We start from the raw sequence: 20,691 nt of genomic DNA, 5'->3' as shown, positions 1-20,691 counted from the left end.
TTATCAGTTCTAAAAAAGTGGTTTAAGGTTGTATCTAAAAAATTTCGAGGACGAAATTTTTGTAAGAAGAGGAGAATGTAATGACCCTAAAAAGTGTGTGCATGGAAATGCAAAAAATAAAATAAAATAATAAATAAATAAATAAATAATTTAAGATTTAAAATTAAATTGAATAATAAATAAATTAATTAAATAATAATAATTATGAATTAAATAATATATATATATGTTAAAGGTTATAACTATTATATATATATATATGTATGTATGTATATGTATATATAGGTTAAAAGTTATTATTATTATTATATTATTTAATTATAAATACTAACCATTACCTGAAGCTTCAGGATTTTTGAATCTTTGAAGAAACAGACGCCTGCCTCTAGATTTCTGTCTGCATTCTCTCCCTCACTCTTCGTCTCTCCTTGCCCCCTCTCTCCCACTCTTCTCCATCTCGTCTCCGATATTCGATCAATAAAAAATCCAAAAAAATACCGTTGGGTTCTGCTCGTCACCACCGGCATTTCTACTGGAGCAGATTTGTCGTGGGAGCGGCGTAGGCATATCTCCTAGGGTAACGTCAAATCTCAAACTTACCTCAATTTCTCTTAAATTATAAGCCCCATTAACGAACGGAAATTGTTAGGAGATTCGTGGGGAGATTCTCTACAATCTAACCAAAACGAGTTTTCGAATTGGAGTTTCGGGGTACCAATCCTAAATTGGGGGTAAGTTTGATAATTTAAGTTTTTATTAGGCTATTTAGAATATTCAAAACTTAGAAAAATTTTAGGAAAAGTTACTCTAAGAATTATGACGAATAATATGGTGAAATTTGATTTTCAGGGTTCAGAGGTTTTTGAACACCAGGAGTGTAGGCCGGGGTGTAATCGAGTTTTTTCACGAATCAAGTAAGGGGATTAAGTTAAGTCAGTAATTTTATGAAATTTGAATTAATTAAATTGTTATGTTTATATAAATTTATTTATTTATTTATTTATTCATTTTGGAATTTAAAGGTTATTTGAAAACCAATCGTTCGAAATGGATTTTACAAACCTAGGATATATGGTATGGTATTTTTGATTAAAATGAACGGTGGAAAACTTGTTTGTTTATATGGATATGTTAAATACGGAAAATCGTGTAGCAGATGTTTTAATTTGCATGGATTATTGTATATCTAGATTTGGAATTTTGAAATACTGACTTATTTCAGAAATACTAGAAATGCTTATGAAAATACTAGAACTGTTTATGAAATGCAGGAGTTTGAACTAACGTCCAATGGTCGGGTGTTATTGGATTGGCCAAAGGCCAGGATTATTATTTGACGATCGAGGGCCGAGTTTGAATTGATGGCTATAAGTCGGATTGTATTTTGTGGCCGGGGGCCAGGTTTTGGAATAACAAGGAATATATGTGAATTAATGTTTTAAATGGTATTTTCTATTACCTAAATTGCATGATTTGCTCTAGGAACCCTGGGGACCAGTGTATTGTGAGCACGGTAATGTTGCTAGTTAGACCATGTGCATCCACACTGTCTGGATAGAAGTGTAAGGGCTCTAGCCGACTGCCTGCGTGAGATTGAAGTAAGGGTGTCGGACCTGCAGTTTTGCTGTGGATGCCTATAGATGTTGTATTTGACTTTGTTTGGACTGATCACTCAGGCTTAGTCTAGCCTTCGGGCCGCACAACCCGTGCCGTGGGGATGTAAGTGGCGTGTTTGTCACAGGGAGTGTCTTATATGCATATCTGTTAATTTATGTGAATACGGTTAATTAATAAGATAACTTCAAAAGCTTACTGAGAAAGGTGAGTGCCCTGGTAGCAGTAATGGTACTAAAGCAGAGGGAAGCTACTTGTATGGGCGGGTAATCTTCCCTATCCTCGACTAATTGTGTGTATGAGTGTGAAATAAGAATATTTTCATAAATGTGTTTATCTGTTTGGTGAACTGGTTATTTTCTGTACACTAAATGCTTACTGACCACACACTGACATTAGCTTAGTCTTTCCCTTACTGAGTTATGCCTTACCCCTACTTTACAAACTGCCTTTTCAGGGAATCCTAGAGATCGGGTCTAACAGGCTTGAAGAGTCGGGCTAGTGGTGTAAATTTTATGTAGGTAGTGTGTAGATAAAGATTTTATTTTTGTTTAGTTTTATGGGATGTAATTATATGGAAATTGATATATTTGTGTATAAAGATAGTTAGAACTCTGGTAATGTAATTTGAGGATTTTATATTTTATTTCCGTTGCATATGTGTGTTTTTATATTTGATAAGTAAGGTATTAGATACACTGACGTCACTAAAGTAGCACTCTGGGCCCACGTGGTGGGTCAGGGATCGTACACCGAGCTTGGAGAAGGTTGGTGAATTGAGCAGAAGCATCAAAAAGCCCATTCCACCTCAAGAAGTAGAAGAATTCTTGAAAATAATAAAGCACAACTAGTACAACATAGTGGCTCAACTGAACAAAATGCTTGCGCATATCTCTATTTTATATTTATTACTAAATTCAAAAGTCCATCAAGAAGCTCTGCTGAAGATCCTCAATCAGACGTATATTCCACAAGACATCAACGTTGATAACTTTAACCATGTGGTTGGGAGTTTGGCAACAACTAGTTACATAATTTTCACTAATGAGGAGATCCCATCGGAGGGTAGGAGGCACAACAAGGCATTGCACATATCTACTAAGTGCAAAGATTATATGATAGCCCGAGTTTTGATCGACAATGGGTCCTCCCTCAATGTTATGCCTATGGTCACATTGGAGAAGTTGCCTATGGATCTCTCCTATGTAAGGAAGAACAACTTGGTGGTACGAGCTTTCAATGAAACTCGCCGATAATTGGTAGGGGCTATTGAGATCCCTATACAGATTGAGGCAGTGAATTTTGATGTTACATTTCAGGTTATGGCTATTACACCATCATACAATTGCCTGTTGGGGAGGCCTTGGATCCACAATACAGGGGCAGTTGTATCTTCCTTGCGTCAGAGGGTAAAGTTCATTGTAGAAAATAAAATGGTTCGTGTACTTGGGGAGACAAGTGTAATGATCACTAAACCCTCTTCTACCCCCTACGTGGAAGTAGCAGAGGAGGCCCTCGATGTAGTGACCCTAAGAATAATAGTATTTAAATAATAATGAGGGAGAGAAATGGAAACAGAAACAGAAGGAGGCAGTAGGCTTCGTTGACAACATTACATTTTGGAGATAATAATTTCAAGGAATTTTCAGGCTTCATCGACGAATACAAGGGTTCATCGATGAAGGTTCTTTAGGACCTCGTCGACGAGGTCCCATCATCGACGAGAAAATACCGAGAGAAGGATTTGGGCTACTCTGAATTTCGTTGACGAAGGGTAAGGTTCGTCGACGAATTTACTTGAGGACTCATTGACGAGGTGACGTGTCTCGTCGACGAATCTGACCCTATAAATAGTGAAAACTCGGATTTTTATTCAATTTCAGTGCTTCTGTCTCTCTCTTTCCTACGGTCTCTCTCCCTTCTCTCTTCGATTTCGGCCCCGTCAGTCGCCAGATCGATGATCTGAGGTCACCCCGACGCTCTTGGCGAAGTTCTTTGCAAGTCTGTCGGAGCGTATTGTCGATAGAACGAACTTGTAATTCATCCCAAATTCAGGTTAATGCCTTTTAGTCAAATTTTGGCCTTTTGACAGTTATAGAAAATGATGTAGGCGAAGAAATATTGATATTTTGTTCTGCCAAATGTAGTTTTCAGGGTGTTGTGTAGGAGGCCCTGCGGGTGTTAGGCCAGTATACCGTAGGGGCTTTTCAGTAAACAGGTAAGGGAAATATGCTATGTTAGGCAAATTTTTCTATGTTCCGTATAAACTATACGTTTTTGTCAGATTATTATATATGTTAGAACTTTATATAGGTTATCATTTATGTACAATATGTTTGAAATTACTGTGTGGCTTGAGAATATAAATATGGTACAGAAAGATGTTTTATAGTATTTTCAGGGTATGTTTTACAGAATATACATCCAATGGATATGTTTATCAGTAATTACAGAATACCATGATTATATGGATTTCAATACTATGATTATACAGTTTACAACACCATGATTATACAATTTTCAGTATCATGACTTATAGATTACAGTTCAGTACAAAGATATAGATAATACAGTTACAGTTTATTTCATTGTCATGGTTTATACAGTTACTAAAAAATTATGGTAAATCAGATAGTTGTATATAGAGATATATTATATAGTATCAGACCCTGTTGGACCATACAATTATAGAGCACGGTACCGTAGCTACAGATATTTCAGTTATGAGTGCAACTACCTATTTAGATAATACATGGTAGTAGGTCGATTGTATAGTACCCTAGACGTGGACAGGCTCCCCATCAGATATGGGTTGAGGAGGGCAGATTAGACCGAGGGAGTATAGTGGTTTACCTTGGTCGGCCAGCCAGAGTAGATCCCACCTACAGGCCGCATAATCCTGTCATGAGGGGTTAAATCATGACACACAGTTATCCACAGGGAAAGTTTTCAATTACTATTACGTATATACAGATTTATAGAAACAGGGAATATACTTATATACATTAAAAGTATTTTGAATAGTAATCTACAATACTGTTATGTTAAGCAACATGGAAAGGGTGGTGGATTTTATTACTTGTATTGTATTTTTATATCCAATTATACATGATTATATAGAAACAGATTTTCATAATATTGTAACTCATTTGCCACATACTAGTAATAGCATATTTCGTCTTACTGAACATTGGCTCATCCTAATTACTTTAACATTTTTCAGGTGATCCAAGTAGGCGAGCAGACCAGGCTCGCAGATAGAGGGGCCATAGTACTGCCCTGTCAGTAGAGTGAGTATATTTTTGGGAGTAATTTTGTATAGCCCTAACCAGTCATGGGTATTTTGGGGAACAGTCAAATATGTATGTATTGGGAAACATTTTAGCACTCTGGTATTGTATATAATTACATATGGTTATGTTTATTTGATTTCTGCTTCTCGCTACTTAGGTTGATGATTGGGTTTAATCTAGTATGGTATTAGAACATGTTAAATGTCATAGTATAAAATAAATAAATAAAAACCCAGTTAAATAGCAGGTCGTTACACTCGAAGATTCATTCTGGGCTTTTGAGATCATTAATGCAACAACTGTAATAGAAGGTTCTCCCATTCCACAACCCCGAGTTTCCTCTACAGCACGCATGGTTGCCACAGAACTGATCAAGCAAGGATGCTGCTCGGGAAAGGGGCTAGAAAGTACTTGCAAAGGATCTCAAAGCCGTTGGTGGTACAAGAGATGAAATACGGATATGGTCTCCGTTATATGCCCACCTTGGCAGACTAAAAGAGAAAGAGAGTAGAGAAGGAGGCACAAAAAAAGGAAAGGCTCACAAGCGAAACAAACATCCTGTGGGGATCGGGCTTGCCGTACATAGATCATACCTTCTTTAAGAGCAGTCAAACCGATCTTGAAACAGAAATGAGACAGTTGAGTATATCGGTTCTAGACTTGGGAGCTTCTACGGATACCTCTAAGGAGTGGGTTCACCGTCTGCTCCCAGGAACATAATTACAAAATTGGAGCACTGTTGACTTTCCAGTTTTTCTCATGTAATGATTTTATTTTTCCTTGTTTTAAATTTTCTTGTTTTATAATCAGGGGACAATATAGTCCCAGGCAGCTTTTCTCATTCAATGAAAGTGAACTATGCATTTCTTGACATTTCTTTTACGTCTCAATTGTCAAAAATTTTTTTGCTATGATTTCATGCAGGAATAGGGGAGATGATAACACCAGTACCCATGAGCAAGAAATTGATATTAATTTTGAAAACATAATTCATGGAACTAAAATTGAAGAAGACGAAATGTACTTATCCCCTGAAATGGAACAGATGTTGAAATCTGATGAAAAGTCGACATTAACTAGTAGTGACCTCACTGTGGTAATCAATTTGGGTACTGAGGAAGAACCTAAACAGGTAAAAATTGGGACATTGCTGGAGGATAAAGAAAGGGGAAAAATAATTAAACTATTAAAAGGATATCGGGACGTGTTTGCTTGGTTATACTAGGACATGCTAGGTTTGGACACAAACTTAGTAACTCACAAGATACCTATCTACCCCGATTCTAAGTCAATAAATCAAAAGTTAAGGAGAATGCGGCCAGAGATGTTACTCAAAATAAAGAGGAGGTGCAAAAGCAATTTGAGGCTGGATTTCTAAAAGTAGCTTAATATATCGAATGGATGGCTAACATTGACCCAATAATTAAAAAGAACGGCAAAGTGCGAGTTTGCATCGACTATCAAAACTTAAATAAAGCTAGCCCTAAAGATAATTTCCCACACCCACACATTGATGTGTTGGTAGACAATACGGTAGGGCATGCTTTATTTTTGTTCATGGATGGTATTTCGTGATACAACCAAATTAAGATGGCACCGGAAGACAGAAAAAATCACTTTCATCACCTTATAGGGAACCTTTTGTTACAAGGTTATGCCATTTGGTTTAAAGAATGTCGAGGCTACTTATCAAAGAGTGCCACTTCAATAAAATTGTTGGGGTTTATAGTGAGCGAGAAAGGGATTGTGGTTGATCTTGACAAAATCAAAGCTATTCAAGAGATATCTATCCCCAAGACTAAGAAGGAGGTGCGAAGTTTCTTGGGCAGACTCAACTACATAGCTCAGTTTATATCCCAATTGACCACCACCTGTGAGCCCATATTTAAGTTGCTGAAAAAGAATAACCCGAAAAGGTGGAATGAGGAGTGTCAAGAGGCTTTCGAGAAGATAAAAGGAATATCTCTTGAACCCTCTAGTACTAGTACCCCCAGTACCTGGAAGGCCCCTGATTCTATACCTAGCAATATTGGAGAATTCCATGGGTTGCGTATTAGGCCAGCATGATGAGTCTAGAAGAAAGGAACGGGCCGTTTACTACCCAAGCAAAAAGTTCATGGTGTAATGCCCCAACCTAGGTCTGTTAGGGAGCACTACGTCTCTCCTCCTCCACCTAGACCAGACAATAAGGGGCAGGCCTTATCGGACTAATGACTGGTCTCATAAACCAACATGTATCATTTTCAATGTGTTTTATCCTCACTCACACACTTCCTGAGAAAACTTCCTAAAATGACACCCATCCCAAGATTACTCTAAGCCAAGCACGCCTAACCATGGAGTTCTTGTGGGAAGGCTCTAAAAAAAAAAGGTATACCTTGTTGATATGGGTAGTAACATCTAATCCTTTTAAGCCTTTTTTATACCCTAAATGAATTATGAAACCTCCCAAGATAATATTTTCATACTTAGAAAAATTATATAAATTTCAAAATATTGGGAGTGTATTTTGTAACATATCTTTTTGATTTTCCAATCCCGATGATTGCAACAAAAGGGTACAAGCTTTATAAGTTTCGTGTACCCCAGTTCTAAGGGAATATATATAATGTAAATATTTGTGTGATTCATTCATCTACATTTGTACTTTATAAATTCACAAAATGAGTAATATAAAAGGTTTTTCGAATTTACTTTGGGATAATTTTATAATTAATTAGGTACCATTCGTAAGAATGGGCGTGTAGGGGGTGCTCGTACCTTCCCCTCATATAACCGAACTCTCAATCTCTGCCTTGGTAACGCAGATCAATTCTACCCTTAATTGGATAGTAATCAAGTGTTAACCACACTAAAAGGTTAGTGGCGACTCCATTACACCATTTTTCTCGAAAATTAAATATTACATTTTTCATTCGCCTCGTTTCGTCCAGGACGTCGCGACAAGGAGTAAGAGCATGAGAGGAGGCTACAGGTAGAGAGATAACCATCGAAGGTTTGGGCTCTAACCTTCGACAGTTTCAGGAAAAATGCAAAAGTGTTTCTTTCTGCTCCAAACCATCGACGGTTTCAATCAACGCAAGTTACATAATTCAAATCAGGAGGCCACTAAATTGGGCTAACTGAAAGGATTTCCTCTAGGGATTGTTTAGATATAATCTAAGGTTCTTGTATGTTTAGGGTTTGTATATAATCAATGATTTGTAACCCTATTGTAAGCTTTGACATTGCTCATGGTGGAAAACAAAGTTGTTGCTCTTGTGTACGTAGATGAATTGTTGCCGAACCACGTAAATCTTGTGTCTTTTGGTTGTGTTTTCATTCTTCTCATTATTGAGTGTTTTCTTCTTGAGTATATATCATCATCAAGTGATTGCATTGGTGTTTGTTGATTCATTTGTGTGTGATTGTGTTTTTCCGCTGCGTATCCGTGATGAAGAACAACAATGTTTACAAATGATAGAACCCAATGTAATCACAAATGTTAGAAATACTGAATAAGTATTATTGTATTTCTTATCTATAAGAGTATACATGGGTGCCTATTTATATAGGAGACACAGAGTGTTGTACAAGTGTAGTACAAGTGCAGTACAAGTGCAATACAAGTGCAGTACAGGTGCAATACAAGTGCAGTACAGGTGCAATACAAGTGCAGTACAAGTAAATAATGAATGCAAGTTAACTAAATAAGGAATACACATTAATTAAATGAGGAATACCCCCTCAAACTCAAGGTGGGTGGGAGACCAGCTTGAGGTTGTCAACCAAAACACGATGACATCCCTTATGATGTGACTTGATGAAGATATTTGTAAACTGATCTTTACAAGAAAATGAGAAGAGCTTAAGAGCACCATGGAAAAGATGATAATGGATAAAATGACAATCAATCTCGATGTGTTTACTCTGTTCATAGAAGACATCATTGTGAGCAATGCGAATGACACTTTGATTGTCACAATAAAGAGGAGTTGCAGAGGATGTGAACACACCTAAGTCCTTGAGAAGCCATCATAGCCAAAGGAGCTCATATGTGGTATCAGCAAGGGCACGATATTCTACTTCAGTACTAGAGTAGGCCACAAGGGTTTGTTTCTTACTTCACTAAGAAATTAGAGAAGTTCCAAGAAGAAAACAATAACCAGTGGTGGATTTGCGATAAATGGGATCTCCTACCCAATCAATATCAGAGAATGCATGGAGAACAAGCGAAGAGTGAGCAGAGTAGAAAAAACCATGGAAAAGAGTGCCTTTTAGATATCGAAGAATGCGTAGAATAGCAGCATAGTGAGTTAATTATGGAGCAGACAGATACTGGCTCACCTGGTGAACAACATAGGAGATGTTTGAATGACTGACAGTGAGATAAACTAGGCTACCAACCAAGTGACTGTAAAGAGAGGGATTAGACAATGGTTTCCCCCCTAAGGGAGTCATGTGCGCATTAAGTTCAACTGGAGTGTCAACAATCTTGCTATCAGTGAGTCCAGCTTGAGACAAGAGTTCAGATGCATAGTTAGCCTAAGAAATGTAAATACCATCTGTGGAATGAGTGATTTCAAGACCCAAGAAGTAGCTGAGATGATCAAGATCTTTCATCTCAAATTGCTAACTGAGAAAATCCTTGAGTTCTTGAATGCCACTGAGGTCATCACCAGTTATAATTATATATATCATCCACACATAGGAGAAGCAAAATGACGTATTTGTCAGTGCGACAAAGAAATAAGGTAGAATAATAAGAATTGGCAGTGTAACCCAAGCGAAAGATGGTGGAGCTAAACTTAGAAAACCAATCTCGTGGAGCTTGTTTAAGACCACAAAGTGCATGTCGAAGGTGACAAACCTTGTTCCAGACTAGGTGGAGGTTGCATATAAACTTCTTCATTTAACTCCCCATTAAGGAAGACATTTTTGACATCCATTTGAAAAAGGTTCCACTTACTAGTAGCAGCAACAGCTAAGAGGGCACAAAAATGATGAGATATGAGCAACTAGAGCAAAGGTCTCCTCAACTGAACTACATGACATAATAATTCAGGCTATTTGTATGGCTAGTAATTAATGCATCTCTTTCCACTGCTCCTACTCCACCTGAAGATCTTGTAGAAGACATTCCACATCATCACTTAACTCGGGCACTACTCTGATACCATGTTAGAAATACTGAATAAGTATTATTGTATTTCATATCTATAAGAGTATACATGGGTGCCTATTTATGTAGGAGACAGAGAGTGCAGTACAAGTATAGTACAAGTGCAGTACAAATGTTGTACAAGGAAATAAGGAATACACGTTAATAACAAATAAATTAGAATAGTTTAAAAGCTAAAAAAGAAAGAGATGGGAAGAAGCTGAGTTGCAAAACAAAATTTTTCTACCACTTTTTAATATCTAATGAAGTTACTAAACATGTTACATGCCTTTTGATTACGCGTCAAAGATGTGTAATTAGGTGTTTTAATTCATACAATAAGGATTGTATTTTTAATTAAATGTCTAATTATTCTCAATATTTTAACATTGTGTTCTTTTTATAATATTTGAGTTTTATTGAGTAATTTACGAATTTTTGGTATTTTTTATTACAGGACAACTATTAAAAACTAAAACTGACATTACTTCGTAATCTGAGCGCAACGTTCTCGTTTGAGCTCCGATCGAAACAATTCAAAATGTTGTGAAAAGTCAAGAAAGTGCTCTACAACTTTCATATTTCAAGCTTTGAGAGATACTGGCTTTAGGATGGTCAAAATCAGGCTGTGCGCTGCTGAACAAAGAAAGGAAAAAGAAGAAACAAGAAAAGAAAATAAAAAAATGAAGTGGGACGGGTCTTGATGTGACCCGGCCACGCAAGGGTGTTTTTGCTGAGTGTGTGTAGGCGCTTAAGGAGGGTAGTAAAGGGAGTTGGAATTGGAAAAGAAAAAGAAAAAGAAAAAGGGGAGGCTAGACTTGAATAAAGTAGGTAGCTAGGGTTTGAAGAAGAGGAGATTGGGGGGGGGGGGGAGGGGGGGGGAAGTAGTTGGGTTCTCTTGGAGGGGGCGCCGCCGCAACAGCAGTTGGGAAGAATCCCACCTATGGCCACTCTCTCTCTCTCTCTCTCGTTACTTTACTATTTAGTTTATTTTAATGTCATTTAAATACTGAGTTTGAAGTTTATTTTTATTTAATCCAGCATTGGAGTTTGGTTTTCTTTAGCATTCATTTAGGATTATTTTAGTTAAACCTTATTGAGTTAATCATTTTTATTGAAGCTATTAATGGGAATTATTTTTGCTTGAGTTATTTTTGAGTTGAGTTAATTTATTTGTGTGGGTTATTTTTATTGTTAAGTTCAAGTTATTTTTATTTAAAGTTCTCCTCATTGTCATTTAATTGCTTTATTTCACTTTAATGTCATTTTTAAATATATTGTAGGGACTTTGTTGTTTATTATTTCACTTTAATGTCATTATGTCTTGTGGGAATTCTCTAGTGGCTTAAGTTTAGTCATGTTTATTTAAGATTTTGTTTAGCTTATTTGTTGTTTAGTTTAGTTTACTTTCACTTAGTTGGACCATTGTTAAATTCAGCTTATCCTTAGATATTATTGGATCTTTTTTTTATTTAAGTTATTAAGGTGTTAAATTTGTTTGAAACTGTTAAGTTTTGTTTGCCTTTGTTTGTACCAATTAGTGAGGTTCTTGCTTTTTGATTCATTATGTGAAGTGTTTAATTAGTTAGTTGTTTAGTTAGTTTATGCGTGTTAGGTTCATGGTTTAGATTTCGCTTGTTTTAATTTCGTCATAAATATTTCAAAACCCCAAAGAAACTGAATCTGAACCATGTTTAATAAAATTGTTTTCTCATTTTCTTTTTCCTATTTTGCACTAGTTTAAAACTAATCTACATTCCCTGAGGAGATGATCTAACCTGTTTGGGCTAATTATTACACGACGTAACTCCTATACTTGGGATAGCCATAGTGCTACTCATTTTTAGAAGTGAGTCAAGTTTTTGGCGCCGTTGCCGGGGAATGTTAGTTTTAGTTTCAAACTAGTGTTTTTCCCGTTATTTTAATTTTTCTCATGAAAAAAAAAAAAAGAGTTTTGAAGAAAATATGGTTACACCTGCACAACACAATCTTATGGATTTTTTGCAGCCTACATGCACCATTTCACCATCTTACACTGTTTTATCTGATGACGCACTTAATTTCATGACTCAGCATGGGAGGACGTCATTGATACCTCAGTTTTATGGGATGGAATCCGAGTGTCCTTATCGACACCTAATGAAGTTTGAGTTAACTTACAATATTTTTTTTCCTAGTGTTAGAACTGATGAATTTACTAAACTTCGTTTATTTACTTCCTCTTTGAAAGATAGAGTAAAGATGTGGTTTAATTCTTTGATGCCTCATTCTATCTTTAGTTGGAATGACATGGAATATGAATTTCTGTATAAATTTTCCCTCTCACAGAGAACTCAATTTTTGTAGGAACAGATCAGTCACTTCAAGCAAAGAGCTGATGAGAAATTTCATGAAAGCTAGAAGCAATTTAAAGATCTGGTCAATATGTGTCCCTATTATGGATTTGAATCATGGCGCCTGGTCAACTACTTATACACTGCATTAACTTCTAACTTGAAACAGTTTGTTCATACTATGTGTTTAGAAGATTTCTTCGACAAGGAACCTGATGAGACATTGGGTTTTCTAGACCATTTAGCTGACTATGCTCGACAGTGGAACACTAGGATTGATAGAAGACCAATTTTAGTTTAACCATTGAGAGAAATACATGGTGGAAAGTGGTATGAGACACCTGAAGTTACAACTGAGATAGATGAAGTCAAATAAAAATCAGAGAAAGAAAGCCCAGAAGTGAAGAAGTCGGTTAATGAGGAGGCCGAAACTAATAAGGAATACCAACCTATGGTACCTTATTCTCAGAGATTGGCAACCGTGGAACCGTCTCTCTGTACTGGAGTAAATGTCAAGGAGTATAATGCTGAAGCAAATCCCTACAGTGGTAAGGTGATGGGTACACACGATAAAGAGGGTGAGCAAAATGGTGAATGTTTAAAGAAACTAGGTAATAATTCTAATGTTGATGTTTTTGAAGAACCGAAGGTAACTATTCTGACACTTTTTCCTCAGAGACTGATTCTTAAAGAATTGAATTTCTTGGAAAATATACTGAATAAAGATCCTTTCTTGTTAAAACAAGGAAGATAGTATGCACGTGTTTTGTCTGGTACCTTAGAACGCATAGACTTATTTGAGGCTAACTTTCGTGCAGGTGAGAAAATTGATTCATTGTGGTGACTCAAATTTGGAGACTCGCAGTTCAATTTATAGACCTGCATCTATCAGATGAAATTCCTCCCGAGCCTCCACCAAACAAACTGTGATGTTTTTTCTTTCCCTTCTTTTCATTTTATTTTACCTTATTTTATTTTTAGTTTATTTTCAGGTACATTTTTTCATAGTTTTAATTTTTATTTTCCCTTACTTCTCTACGCAGGTACTTTTCTACTTCCTTCATTATCATTCTTTTACTTCTCTTTTCAAACATGAGGACAATGCCATATTTTAGTTAGGGGGAGAAAATTTGCATGTGATACTGTGTACTTCCATCTGATGAGTTTTAATGTGATATTTGCATATTATAGATGTTTGTATGTTACGTTGGTCTACCATTTTGAAATACTGGTATTGAGCTCAGAACATGTTGAATTCCTTATTTGTGAACGTTATATGCCCAAATTTTGTTTTCTTTCTTTTTAAGGACATAGAACATGCAGGATATAGTGCAAATCAGAGTTTAAATCAAAAGAGAGTTTTATCCATTTCACTTAGTTGTAACCAAGGGAAGGATGTTGAAAGTCTAGCTACACATGTTACACAGGTTAGAAGACTTGGAAAGACTACCTTAGATCATTTCTAGTTTATATACATTTCAATAGTTTGGGACTCTAATGAACTATATCTTAATGGCTTAGAAAAAAAACCAGGCGGGGGAGGGGGGGAGGGGGGAGGTTTAAAGCAAATGAAAACAAGAAACAAGCAAGGGATCATTTGCGAAAAGAAGAAAAAAAAGAAGAAGTAAAAAGAAGGAAACAATTGTGTATTGGAAAGGGCTACCTACTACTGGGGTCCTAACTAATCAAATAAGTGAGTGCCTTTTAAAGTGTAATAATGTGAAAACTGCCAGTACAATAGTTTTGAATTAAAGTAAGACCATGCGGTTGTCTTAGATTAATTGATATATTTGAAACCGTTAATCTTTGATGGTGGTCAATCTTGGAATTTTGATCCTCTCTTGTACACGTGAGTTTTGTTACACTATATTATCTTGGTTATTTTACCAAATGGTGTATAAATCTCTTAGTTGATGCTTAACTTGAATTAATCTGTGTCATGTGTTCCTAAACTCATTAAGCATATTTCATGGCATGTAATTTTCATAAGTATTGGAATTTTGGTTGCTTTTCTCCTGGTTTGATTGTATTCACATTATTTCCTAGAGACTAACAAAACGTTAGTTGGGGGATGTGATTACGTATCAAAGATGTCTAATTAGGTGTTTTAATTCATGCAGTAAAGATTATATTTTTAATTAAATGTCTAATTATTCTCAATATTTTAACATTGTGTTCTATTTATAATATTTGGGTTTTACTGAATAATTTACGAATTTTTGGTATTTTTTTATTACAAGGCAACTATTGAAAGCTAAAACTGATATTACTTCGTAATCTGGGCGTAAATTTCTTATCCAAACTTCGATTGAGACAATTCAAAATGCTGTGGGAAACTGAGAAAGTGCTTTTCAACTTTCATAGTTCGAGCTTTGAGAGATACGGGCTTTAGGATGGTCAAAATCGGGTTTGTGCGCTACAAAACAAAAATAGGAAAAAAGAAGAAACAAGAAAATAAAAAAAAAATGAAGTGGGCCGGGTCTTGATGTGACCCGGCCATGCAAGTGTGTTTTTGCTGAGTGTGTGTAGGTGCTTAAAGGGGGCAGTAAAGGGAGCTGGAATTGGAAAAGAAGAAAAAAGAAAAAAGGGGAGGCTAGACTTGAATAAAGTAGGTAGCTACGGCCACTCTCCCCCTCCCTCTCTCTCTCTCTCTCTCTCTCTCTCTCTCTCTCTCTCTCTCTCTCTCATTACTTTACTATTTAGTTTATTTTAATGTTATTTAAATACTGAGTTTGAAGTTTATTTTTATTTAATTCAGCATTGGAGTTTGGTTTTTTTTTAGCATTTATTTGGGATTATTTTAGTTAAACCTTGTTAAGTTAATCATTTTTATTGAAGCTATTAATGAGAATTATTTTTTCTTGAGTTATTTTTGAGTTGAGTTACTTTATTTGTGTGGGTTATTTTTATTGTTAAGTTCAAGTTATTTTTATTTAAAGTTCTCCTTATTGTCATTTAATTGCTTTATTTCACTTTAATGTCATTTTTAAATATATTGTTGGGACTTTACAGTTTATTATTTCACTTTAATATCATTATGTCTTGTGGGAATTCTCTAGTGGCTTAAGTTTAGTCATGTTTATTTAAGATTTTGTTTAACTTATTTGTTGTTTAGTTTAGTTTACTTTCACTTAGTTGGGCCATTGTTAAATTCAGCTTATCCTTAGATATTATTGGATCTTTTTTTATTTAAGTTATTAAGGTGTTGAATTTGTTTGAAATTGTTAAGTTTAGTTTGCCTTTGTTTGATACCGATTAGTGAGGTTCTTGCTTTTGATTCATTATGTGAAGTGTTTAATTAGTGAGTTGTTGGGTTAGTTTATGTGTGTTAAGTTCATAGTTTAGATTTTGCTTGTTTTAATTTCGTCATAAATATTTCAAAACCCTAAAGAAACCGAATTTGAATCATGTTCAGTAAAATTATTTTCTCATTTTCTTTTTCCTGTTTTGCACTAGTTCAAAACTAATCTGCATTTCCTTAGGAGACGATCTGACCTGTTTGAGTTAATTATTACATGACGTAACTCCTATGCTTTGAATGGTCATAGTTCTACTCATTTTTAGAAGTGAGTTACCTTTTATGTTTTTTTGTAACAATCTCACATCAGATGTACACGAGAAAAATTTTGAACTTACAAAATTGATTTCGACTTTAATTATGTGAGATGCCTTTTATAAGACACTCATGAGACTAGTGGATTAAAGTAGATAACACCTCATTAGAGTCGGGTTCAAGATCATTATATTTATTCATGATCCTCCCATGTGTACCCTTCCCCCTTTATAGGCTCGTATGTGCACACCCTTCATTAACTCTTGTAATTTCTATAGTTAAGGTCATTCCGGATTTCCATGCAGACGAGCATTCCAGATTTCCATGCAAATATTTAGGGCCAGTCATCCAGGCATTATTAGCATAAAAGCCAAAAATGTGGCTGAGGTTAGTAAGCAATAATAAATTATATAGACGAGAACAACTTTAGGTGATTTCATGAAAGCAAGTATGTCCATGGATGAGAGAGAGAGAGCCTACTATAATCATAGAAAAAATAAAATTTTTCAAGGCTTTAATATGGCACCGAGAAGCTAAATCCCAAAATATAAATGTTCTTCCACATTTTCATCTCTAATATAGTGTATTGTTTCTTTATGCTACATTAATTTTATAGTTAGGTATAATATTAGGCGTCTCTTATGAGAAACTTAAGCAGGCATAGGAGCACACCGCACGTGTGTCTACTTGAAATTCTGTGTAGAGGCACATTCCGAGAAGCTTACATGCCTCCTATTTCATATCCCTAAAACACCCTCCCTTTTATAAACGGGCATGTGCAACTCTTTTTTCACAAGTCAAGGCTCGTTAGACAAACATTCCAAGCTCCCATGCAAATGAGCAACTTTTAAAGATAAATCATATAAGATTTATTGGTAAAAGTGTAAAATATATATGTCGGAGATTAATAAACATCGATAAATTGTTCCCTTTAAAAACAAATTGATGAAAATGGGCTATCTGATTAAGTATGCACTAGCCTTGGAAAGAAACAATGCCTTGTAGCTTTAGACTTGCCTAACCATTAATGCCGGACATTCCTCTCATCTTTCTTTCCACACCCCCCTCCTTCTAATATATAAAAAATGGTCCCACCAGAATGTAACACCCCGAATTCTCGAGTTACATTGCAATTGGGCTCACGTGGCAATATAAGAGTGGCGGATGCGAGGCCCTCGTATCCTACTCCATCACTCCCTATTGTTACATAGGCTTAAGATGGTCGCAAGCCCATGGCGAGAACATTTTTCTCAAATTCTCACTCGGAAGAATAAAAAATATATATTTAAATTTGTCTAATTTCCAGAAAAATATAAGATAGATTTATATTAAATTTCATCCAAGTTTAAACTTAAAATTCATGCTTCTAAAGTACACGATGCATATTATCAAAAGGTTCACCATTCTCCTTCCACAAGTGTCTTATGCATGCTTCGACCCACTCGTGGGATATTTGTCAGAATATTGAAGACTGATGTCGATCTTTTTAACATGAGAGAGAGAGAGAGAGAGAGAGAGAGAGAGAGAGAGAGAGAGAGAGAGGGAGAGAGAGAGAGAGAGAGAGAGGAGAGAGAGAGAGAGAGAGGAATTAAGAAAATCTAACGAAGACCTTTATTATCAACATGAGAAACCAAAACAGCAACCTGGCTTCAGCACAATTAAGCAAAAGCATGCAAAACATTTTCATTCGTTTTTCTCTTGTACCCTTTTTGCTTTTACTTATAAGTTGAGAATCAGAAAACTAAAAGTTAACTGAACACATCTATGAACCCGTTGCATGCATTGAACACTTGAAAAGCCCAAAACGAAAAACAAAATAAACAAAAACAAAAACACCACACTCCTGCAGATCAGAATCATTCAACTAATTAGGTGGCTGCCATTGCAGCTCAATGCCAGAGTTCCACTTGGTAATGTCCTGTTCCCCAGGCTTAACATCCACAAAGCTAGTATAAGCACTGCACCCTCCATTCCTAATCCTAATATAGTGTGAAGTCATTGCTGAGTCCTTCAGGTATGAGCAGCACAGGGTGTTTTTGCACGCACGTCCTCCCACCGCCTCCGCCTCGAAAACCCGGCACGGGCTGTTGTCCGAACAGTTCAGCGGCGACAGCTTTATCGTCTCTGAGCAGTTGAACAGCATCACTGTGTTCCGAGTCGATATGTTGAACGGCGACCCCTCGTCGATCTTCAGCCCGCCAACCCCCAAGTCCCGCGTCTGGCAGCTGTCGTTTATGGGTGGTGGCTGTATAATGAACCTGCAGCAGTGAATGCTTCACCAGTTCTTTCTGGCCGTAGCTAGGGTTTGCAAGTTTTACTCTTTGCCAAAAAAATTTATCAGGCTAAGTCCTTTTGAGAAAATTTTTAGTAATTTTAATTTTACATATCGGGTGCGTGATTGTTTTGTGAATGTGTAGAGTCCACTTTTTTTAGTTGTCTTCTAAATTTTTATATTAATATTTGTATTGAAATAAGAATATTCTCGTATTAAAACAAGAATGATTTGACTCTGACCACTTATCTTAATGACATATCGATTCATAATCACTAAAAAAAAATTCCTTATCTCTCATTCAATTTCATTTAACCTTCGTCGAAATTTCAAGATTTGGCAGACGGTTAATCCCAAGGGTTGAACTTGAAATTTTCTTTTTTTCTTTTCATAGATGAACAATATTGTCAATCTTTTGAAACTGTCATTTGGCAGAAAAATGCAAATAATTAAATTGGAGGCTTAGTTTTGTAGTGAAACGTAAATGTAAGAGGACGAACAATTTATCTTTGTTGTGGTTCGGTTTGAACGTTAAAAAAGGGATTTTTTTTTTCATATTTTTCTTTCTTCTATCTCATGTTTTTAATTGATCCATAAAAGAAATTATGCTCAAAACTTTTGATCCAAAACCACGTTTAAATTTTGTTTTACATAAATGAATAAGCTGAAGTTTTTCCCACATCCAAACAAGCCAAAAGAAAAGACTAAACAAAAAGCCCTTGTTGATTTGCAAAACAAACAAAACCAAAACCAAAGAAGAGTCGAAAGACAAAACAAACCTGTAATTAGCTGGGTTTGTGCTGAGTATGCTGTAACTGAGGCCGTAGGCGGACACGAACTCCAGCCGACCAGTAGTCCTGTTGCAGGAGATATTGTACCGGGGATCGCCGCAGTCGGCCGCGGTACTCAGGGGGTACGGGACTTCCTTGCCACCGCATTCCGGACAAGGCTTTTGAGCTGACTCTGTAATCACAAGTGCCAAAGAAATGAGGAAGAAACATGAAAAAAACACACTCTTGATCATCTTCATCAGTCCAGTGTTCATCTTCTGTGTGTGTGTGCATGGTGCAGAATTAGGCCATGGTGGCTACCTATTTATAAGGCTTCAGTATTGGCATATCTGTCCATGGCAACTACACAAAATAATTAATCTGAGAATGGACATGAGTGGGAATAAAAATTATAGGCCTTGTTTGGAACCCGGAAAACTGGCCCAACTCGAACTGTTTGATATTTTATGTTTCGATTATTTAAGTAATTAAGAATCAAAATTATTAGTAAAAATTATACAGAGGCCTCCCTCTTCATGTGTCCGTGTGTCTGTTTTTTTAATTATATACTTGCTGAAAATGAGTCCCTCTTTGATATTAATGAATGTATGACCAATTTGCCACATGTCTAATGAACACACGGACACTTGGAAGATGAGTTTCCCTGTATAATTTCTACTATTTTAGGTATGTATTTTGAGCCGACACATAAATAAGAGAAATTATAAGGTAGACCAAGTCATCTACCATGTCATACATAGACTAACCCAATAAAGTGATGACAACTCATACACTGGACCACATGAGTAAAATATAATTAATTCTCTTTCTAAACAAACCAAAAAATCAATCATAAAAATTACAAATATATATATATATATATATATATAGAGAGAGAGAGAGAGAGAGAGAGAGAGAGAGAGAGCTAATTTCTTTTCAAAACAAATTAAAAAGAAATCCACGGTTAATTCATGGTTAAAAAATCATAGTTAAATTTCTTTGTAAATTGATATTTGTTCTTTATTCATTTTTGTTCATTCAATATTGTATTAAAAAAATATGATTTTATGTAATGATTATTTTGTTGAACGCATTATTACTTTTTAGATTAAACTATAGTTCTTATGTATGAAAAATACAACTTTATTATTTATCTAAATTTTATAAAATTTTACAATTGGGCGAAAGAAAATTTTAGAATATATTTCAACTAATCATATTATTAAATAGCTTGATGAATATCCAAAATTAAATAAATCCATTAATTTATCTATCAAAAATTAGTTTAGTGATTTTATAACATTTTATATTAAATAAAGGATAAATGTTTCTATTGTAAAACAATGAATCTACTAAAATCAATAATTAAACCGATACTTCAAATTCAATTCTTTTGTTAAATAACTATATAAATTATGAGTTTTTAGTAATTTGTTTTATGAAGAAAAATTAATTATGGCTTTTTGTTATAATTTTATGGAAAGTGAAATTAATTATGAATTTTTTTATTTGTTTTGGAAAGAAAGTTAATTACTTGAGTTGTTATTGCCTTAATGAGTTAGTAAACTCGGTTTACCTAACAATTTCTCCATAAACAAACCTTACTAGCCAATCCGGTCCTAAGTATAAAATTCATATATCATTCACTTCGAAGTAGGTCGACATGTTGAATATGCGTGACCACGGGCATGTATCATTTATTTTTCAATTCTGAAT

General features: G+C 35.4%; 1 protein-coding gene across 1 annotated transcript; it reads right to left on the bottom strand.

The window, feature by feature from the left end:
- Positions 1–17,521: 17,521 nt before the first annotated feature.
- LOC131152709 (wall-associated receptor kinase-like 20) lies at positions 17,522–19,323 on the bottom strand. The gene is made up of 2 exons (XM_058104518.1): positions 18,985–19,323; positions 17,522–18,191 (listed from the first exon to the last, which is right to left on the bottom strand). Exons 1-2 carry the CDS (start codon positions 19,248–19,250, stop codon positions 17,798–17,800), a joined length of 660 nt encoding a protein of 219 aa, XP_057960501.1. The 5' UTR covers positions 19,251–19,323; the 3' UTR covers positions 17,522–17,797.
- Positions 19,324–20,691: the final 1,368 nt, after the last annotated feature.

This window comes from Malania oleifera, chromosome 4, assembly GCF_029873635.1.
Source record: "Malania oleifera isolate guangnan ecotype guangnan chromosome 4, ASM2987363v1, whole genome shotgun sequence".
NCBI lineage: Eukaryota > Viridiplantae > Streptophyta > Magnoliopsida > Santalales > Ximeniaceae > Malania > Malania oleifera.
This window is presented reverse-complemented; position numbering and strand designations above follow the sequence as displayed.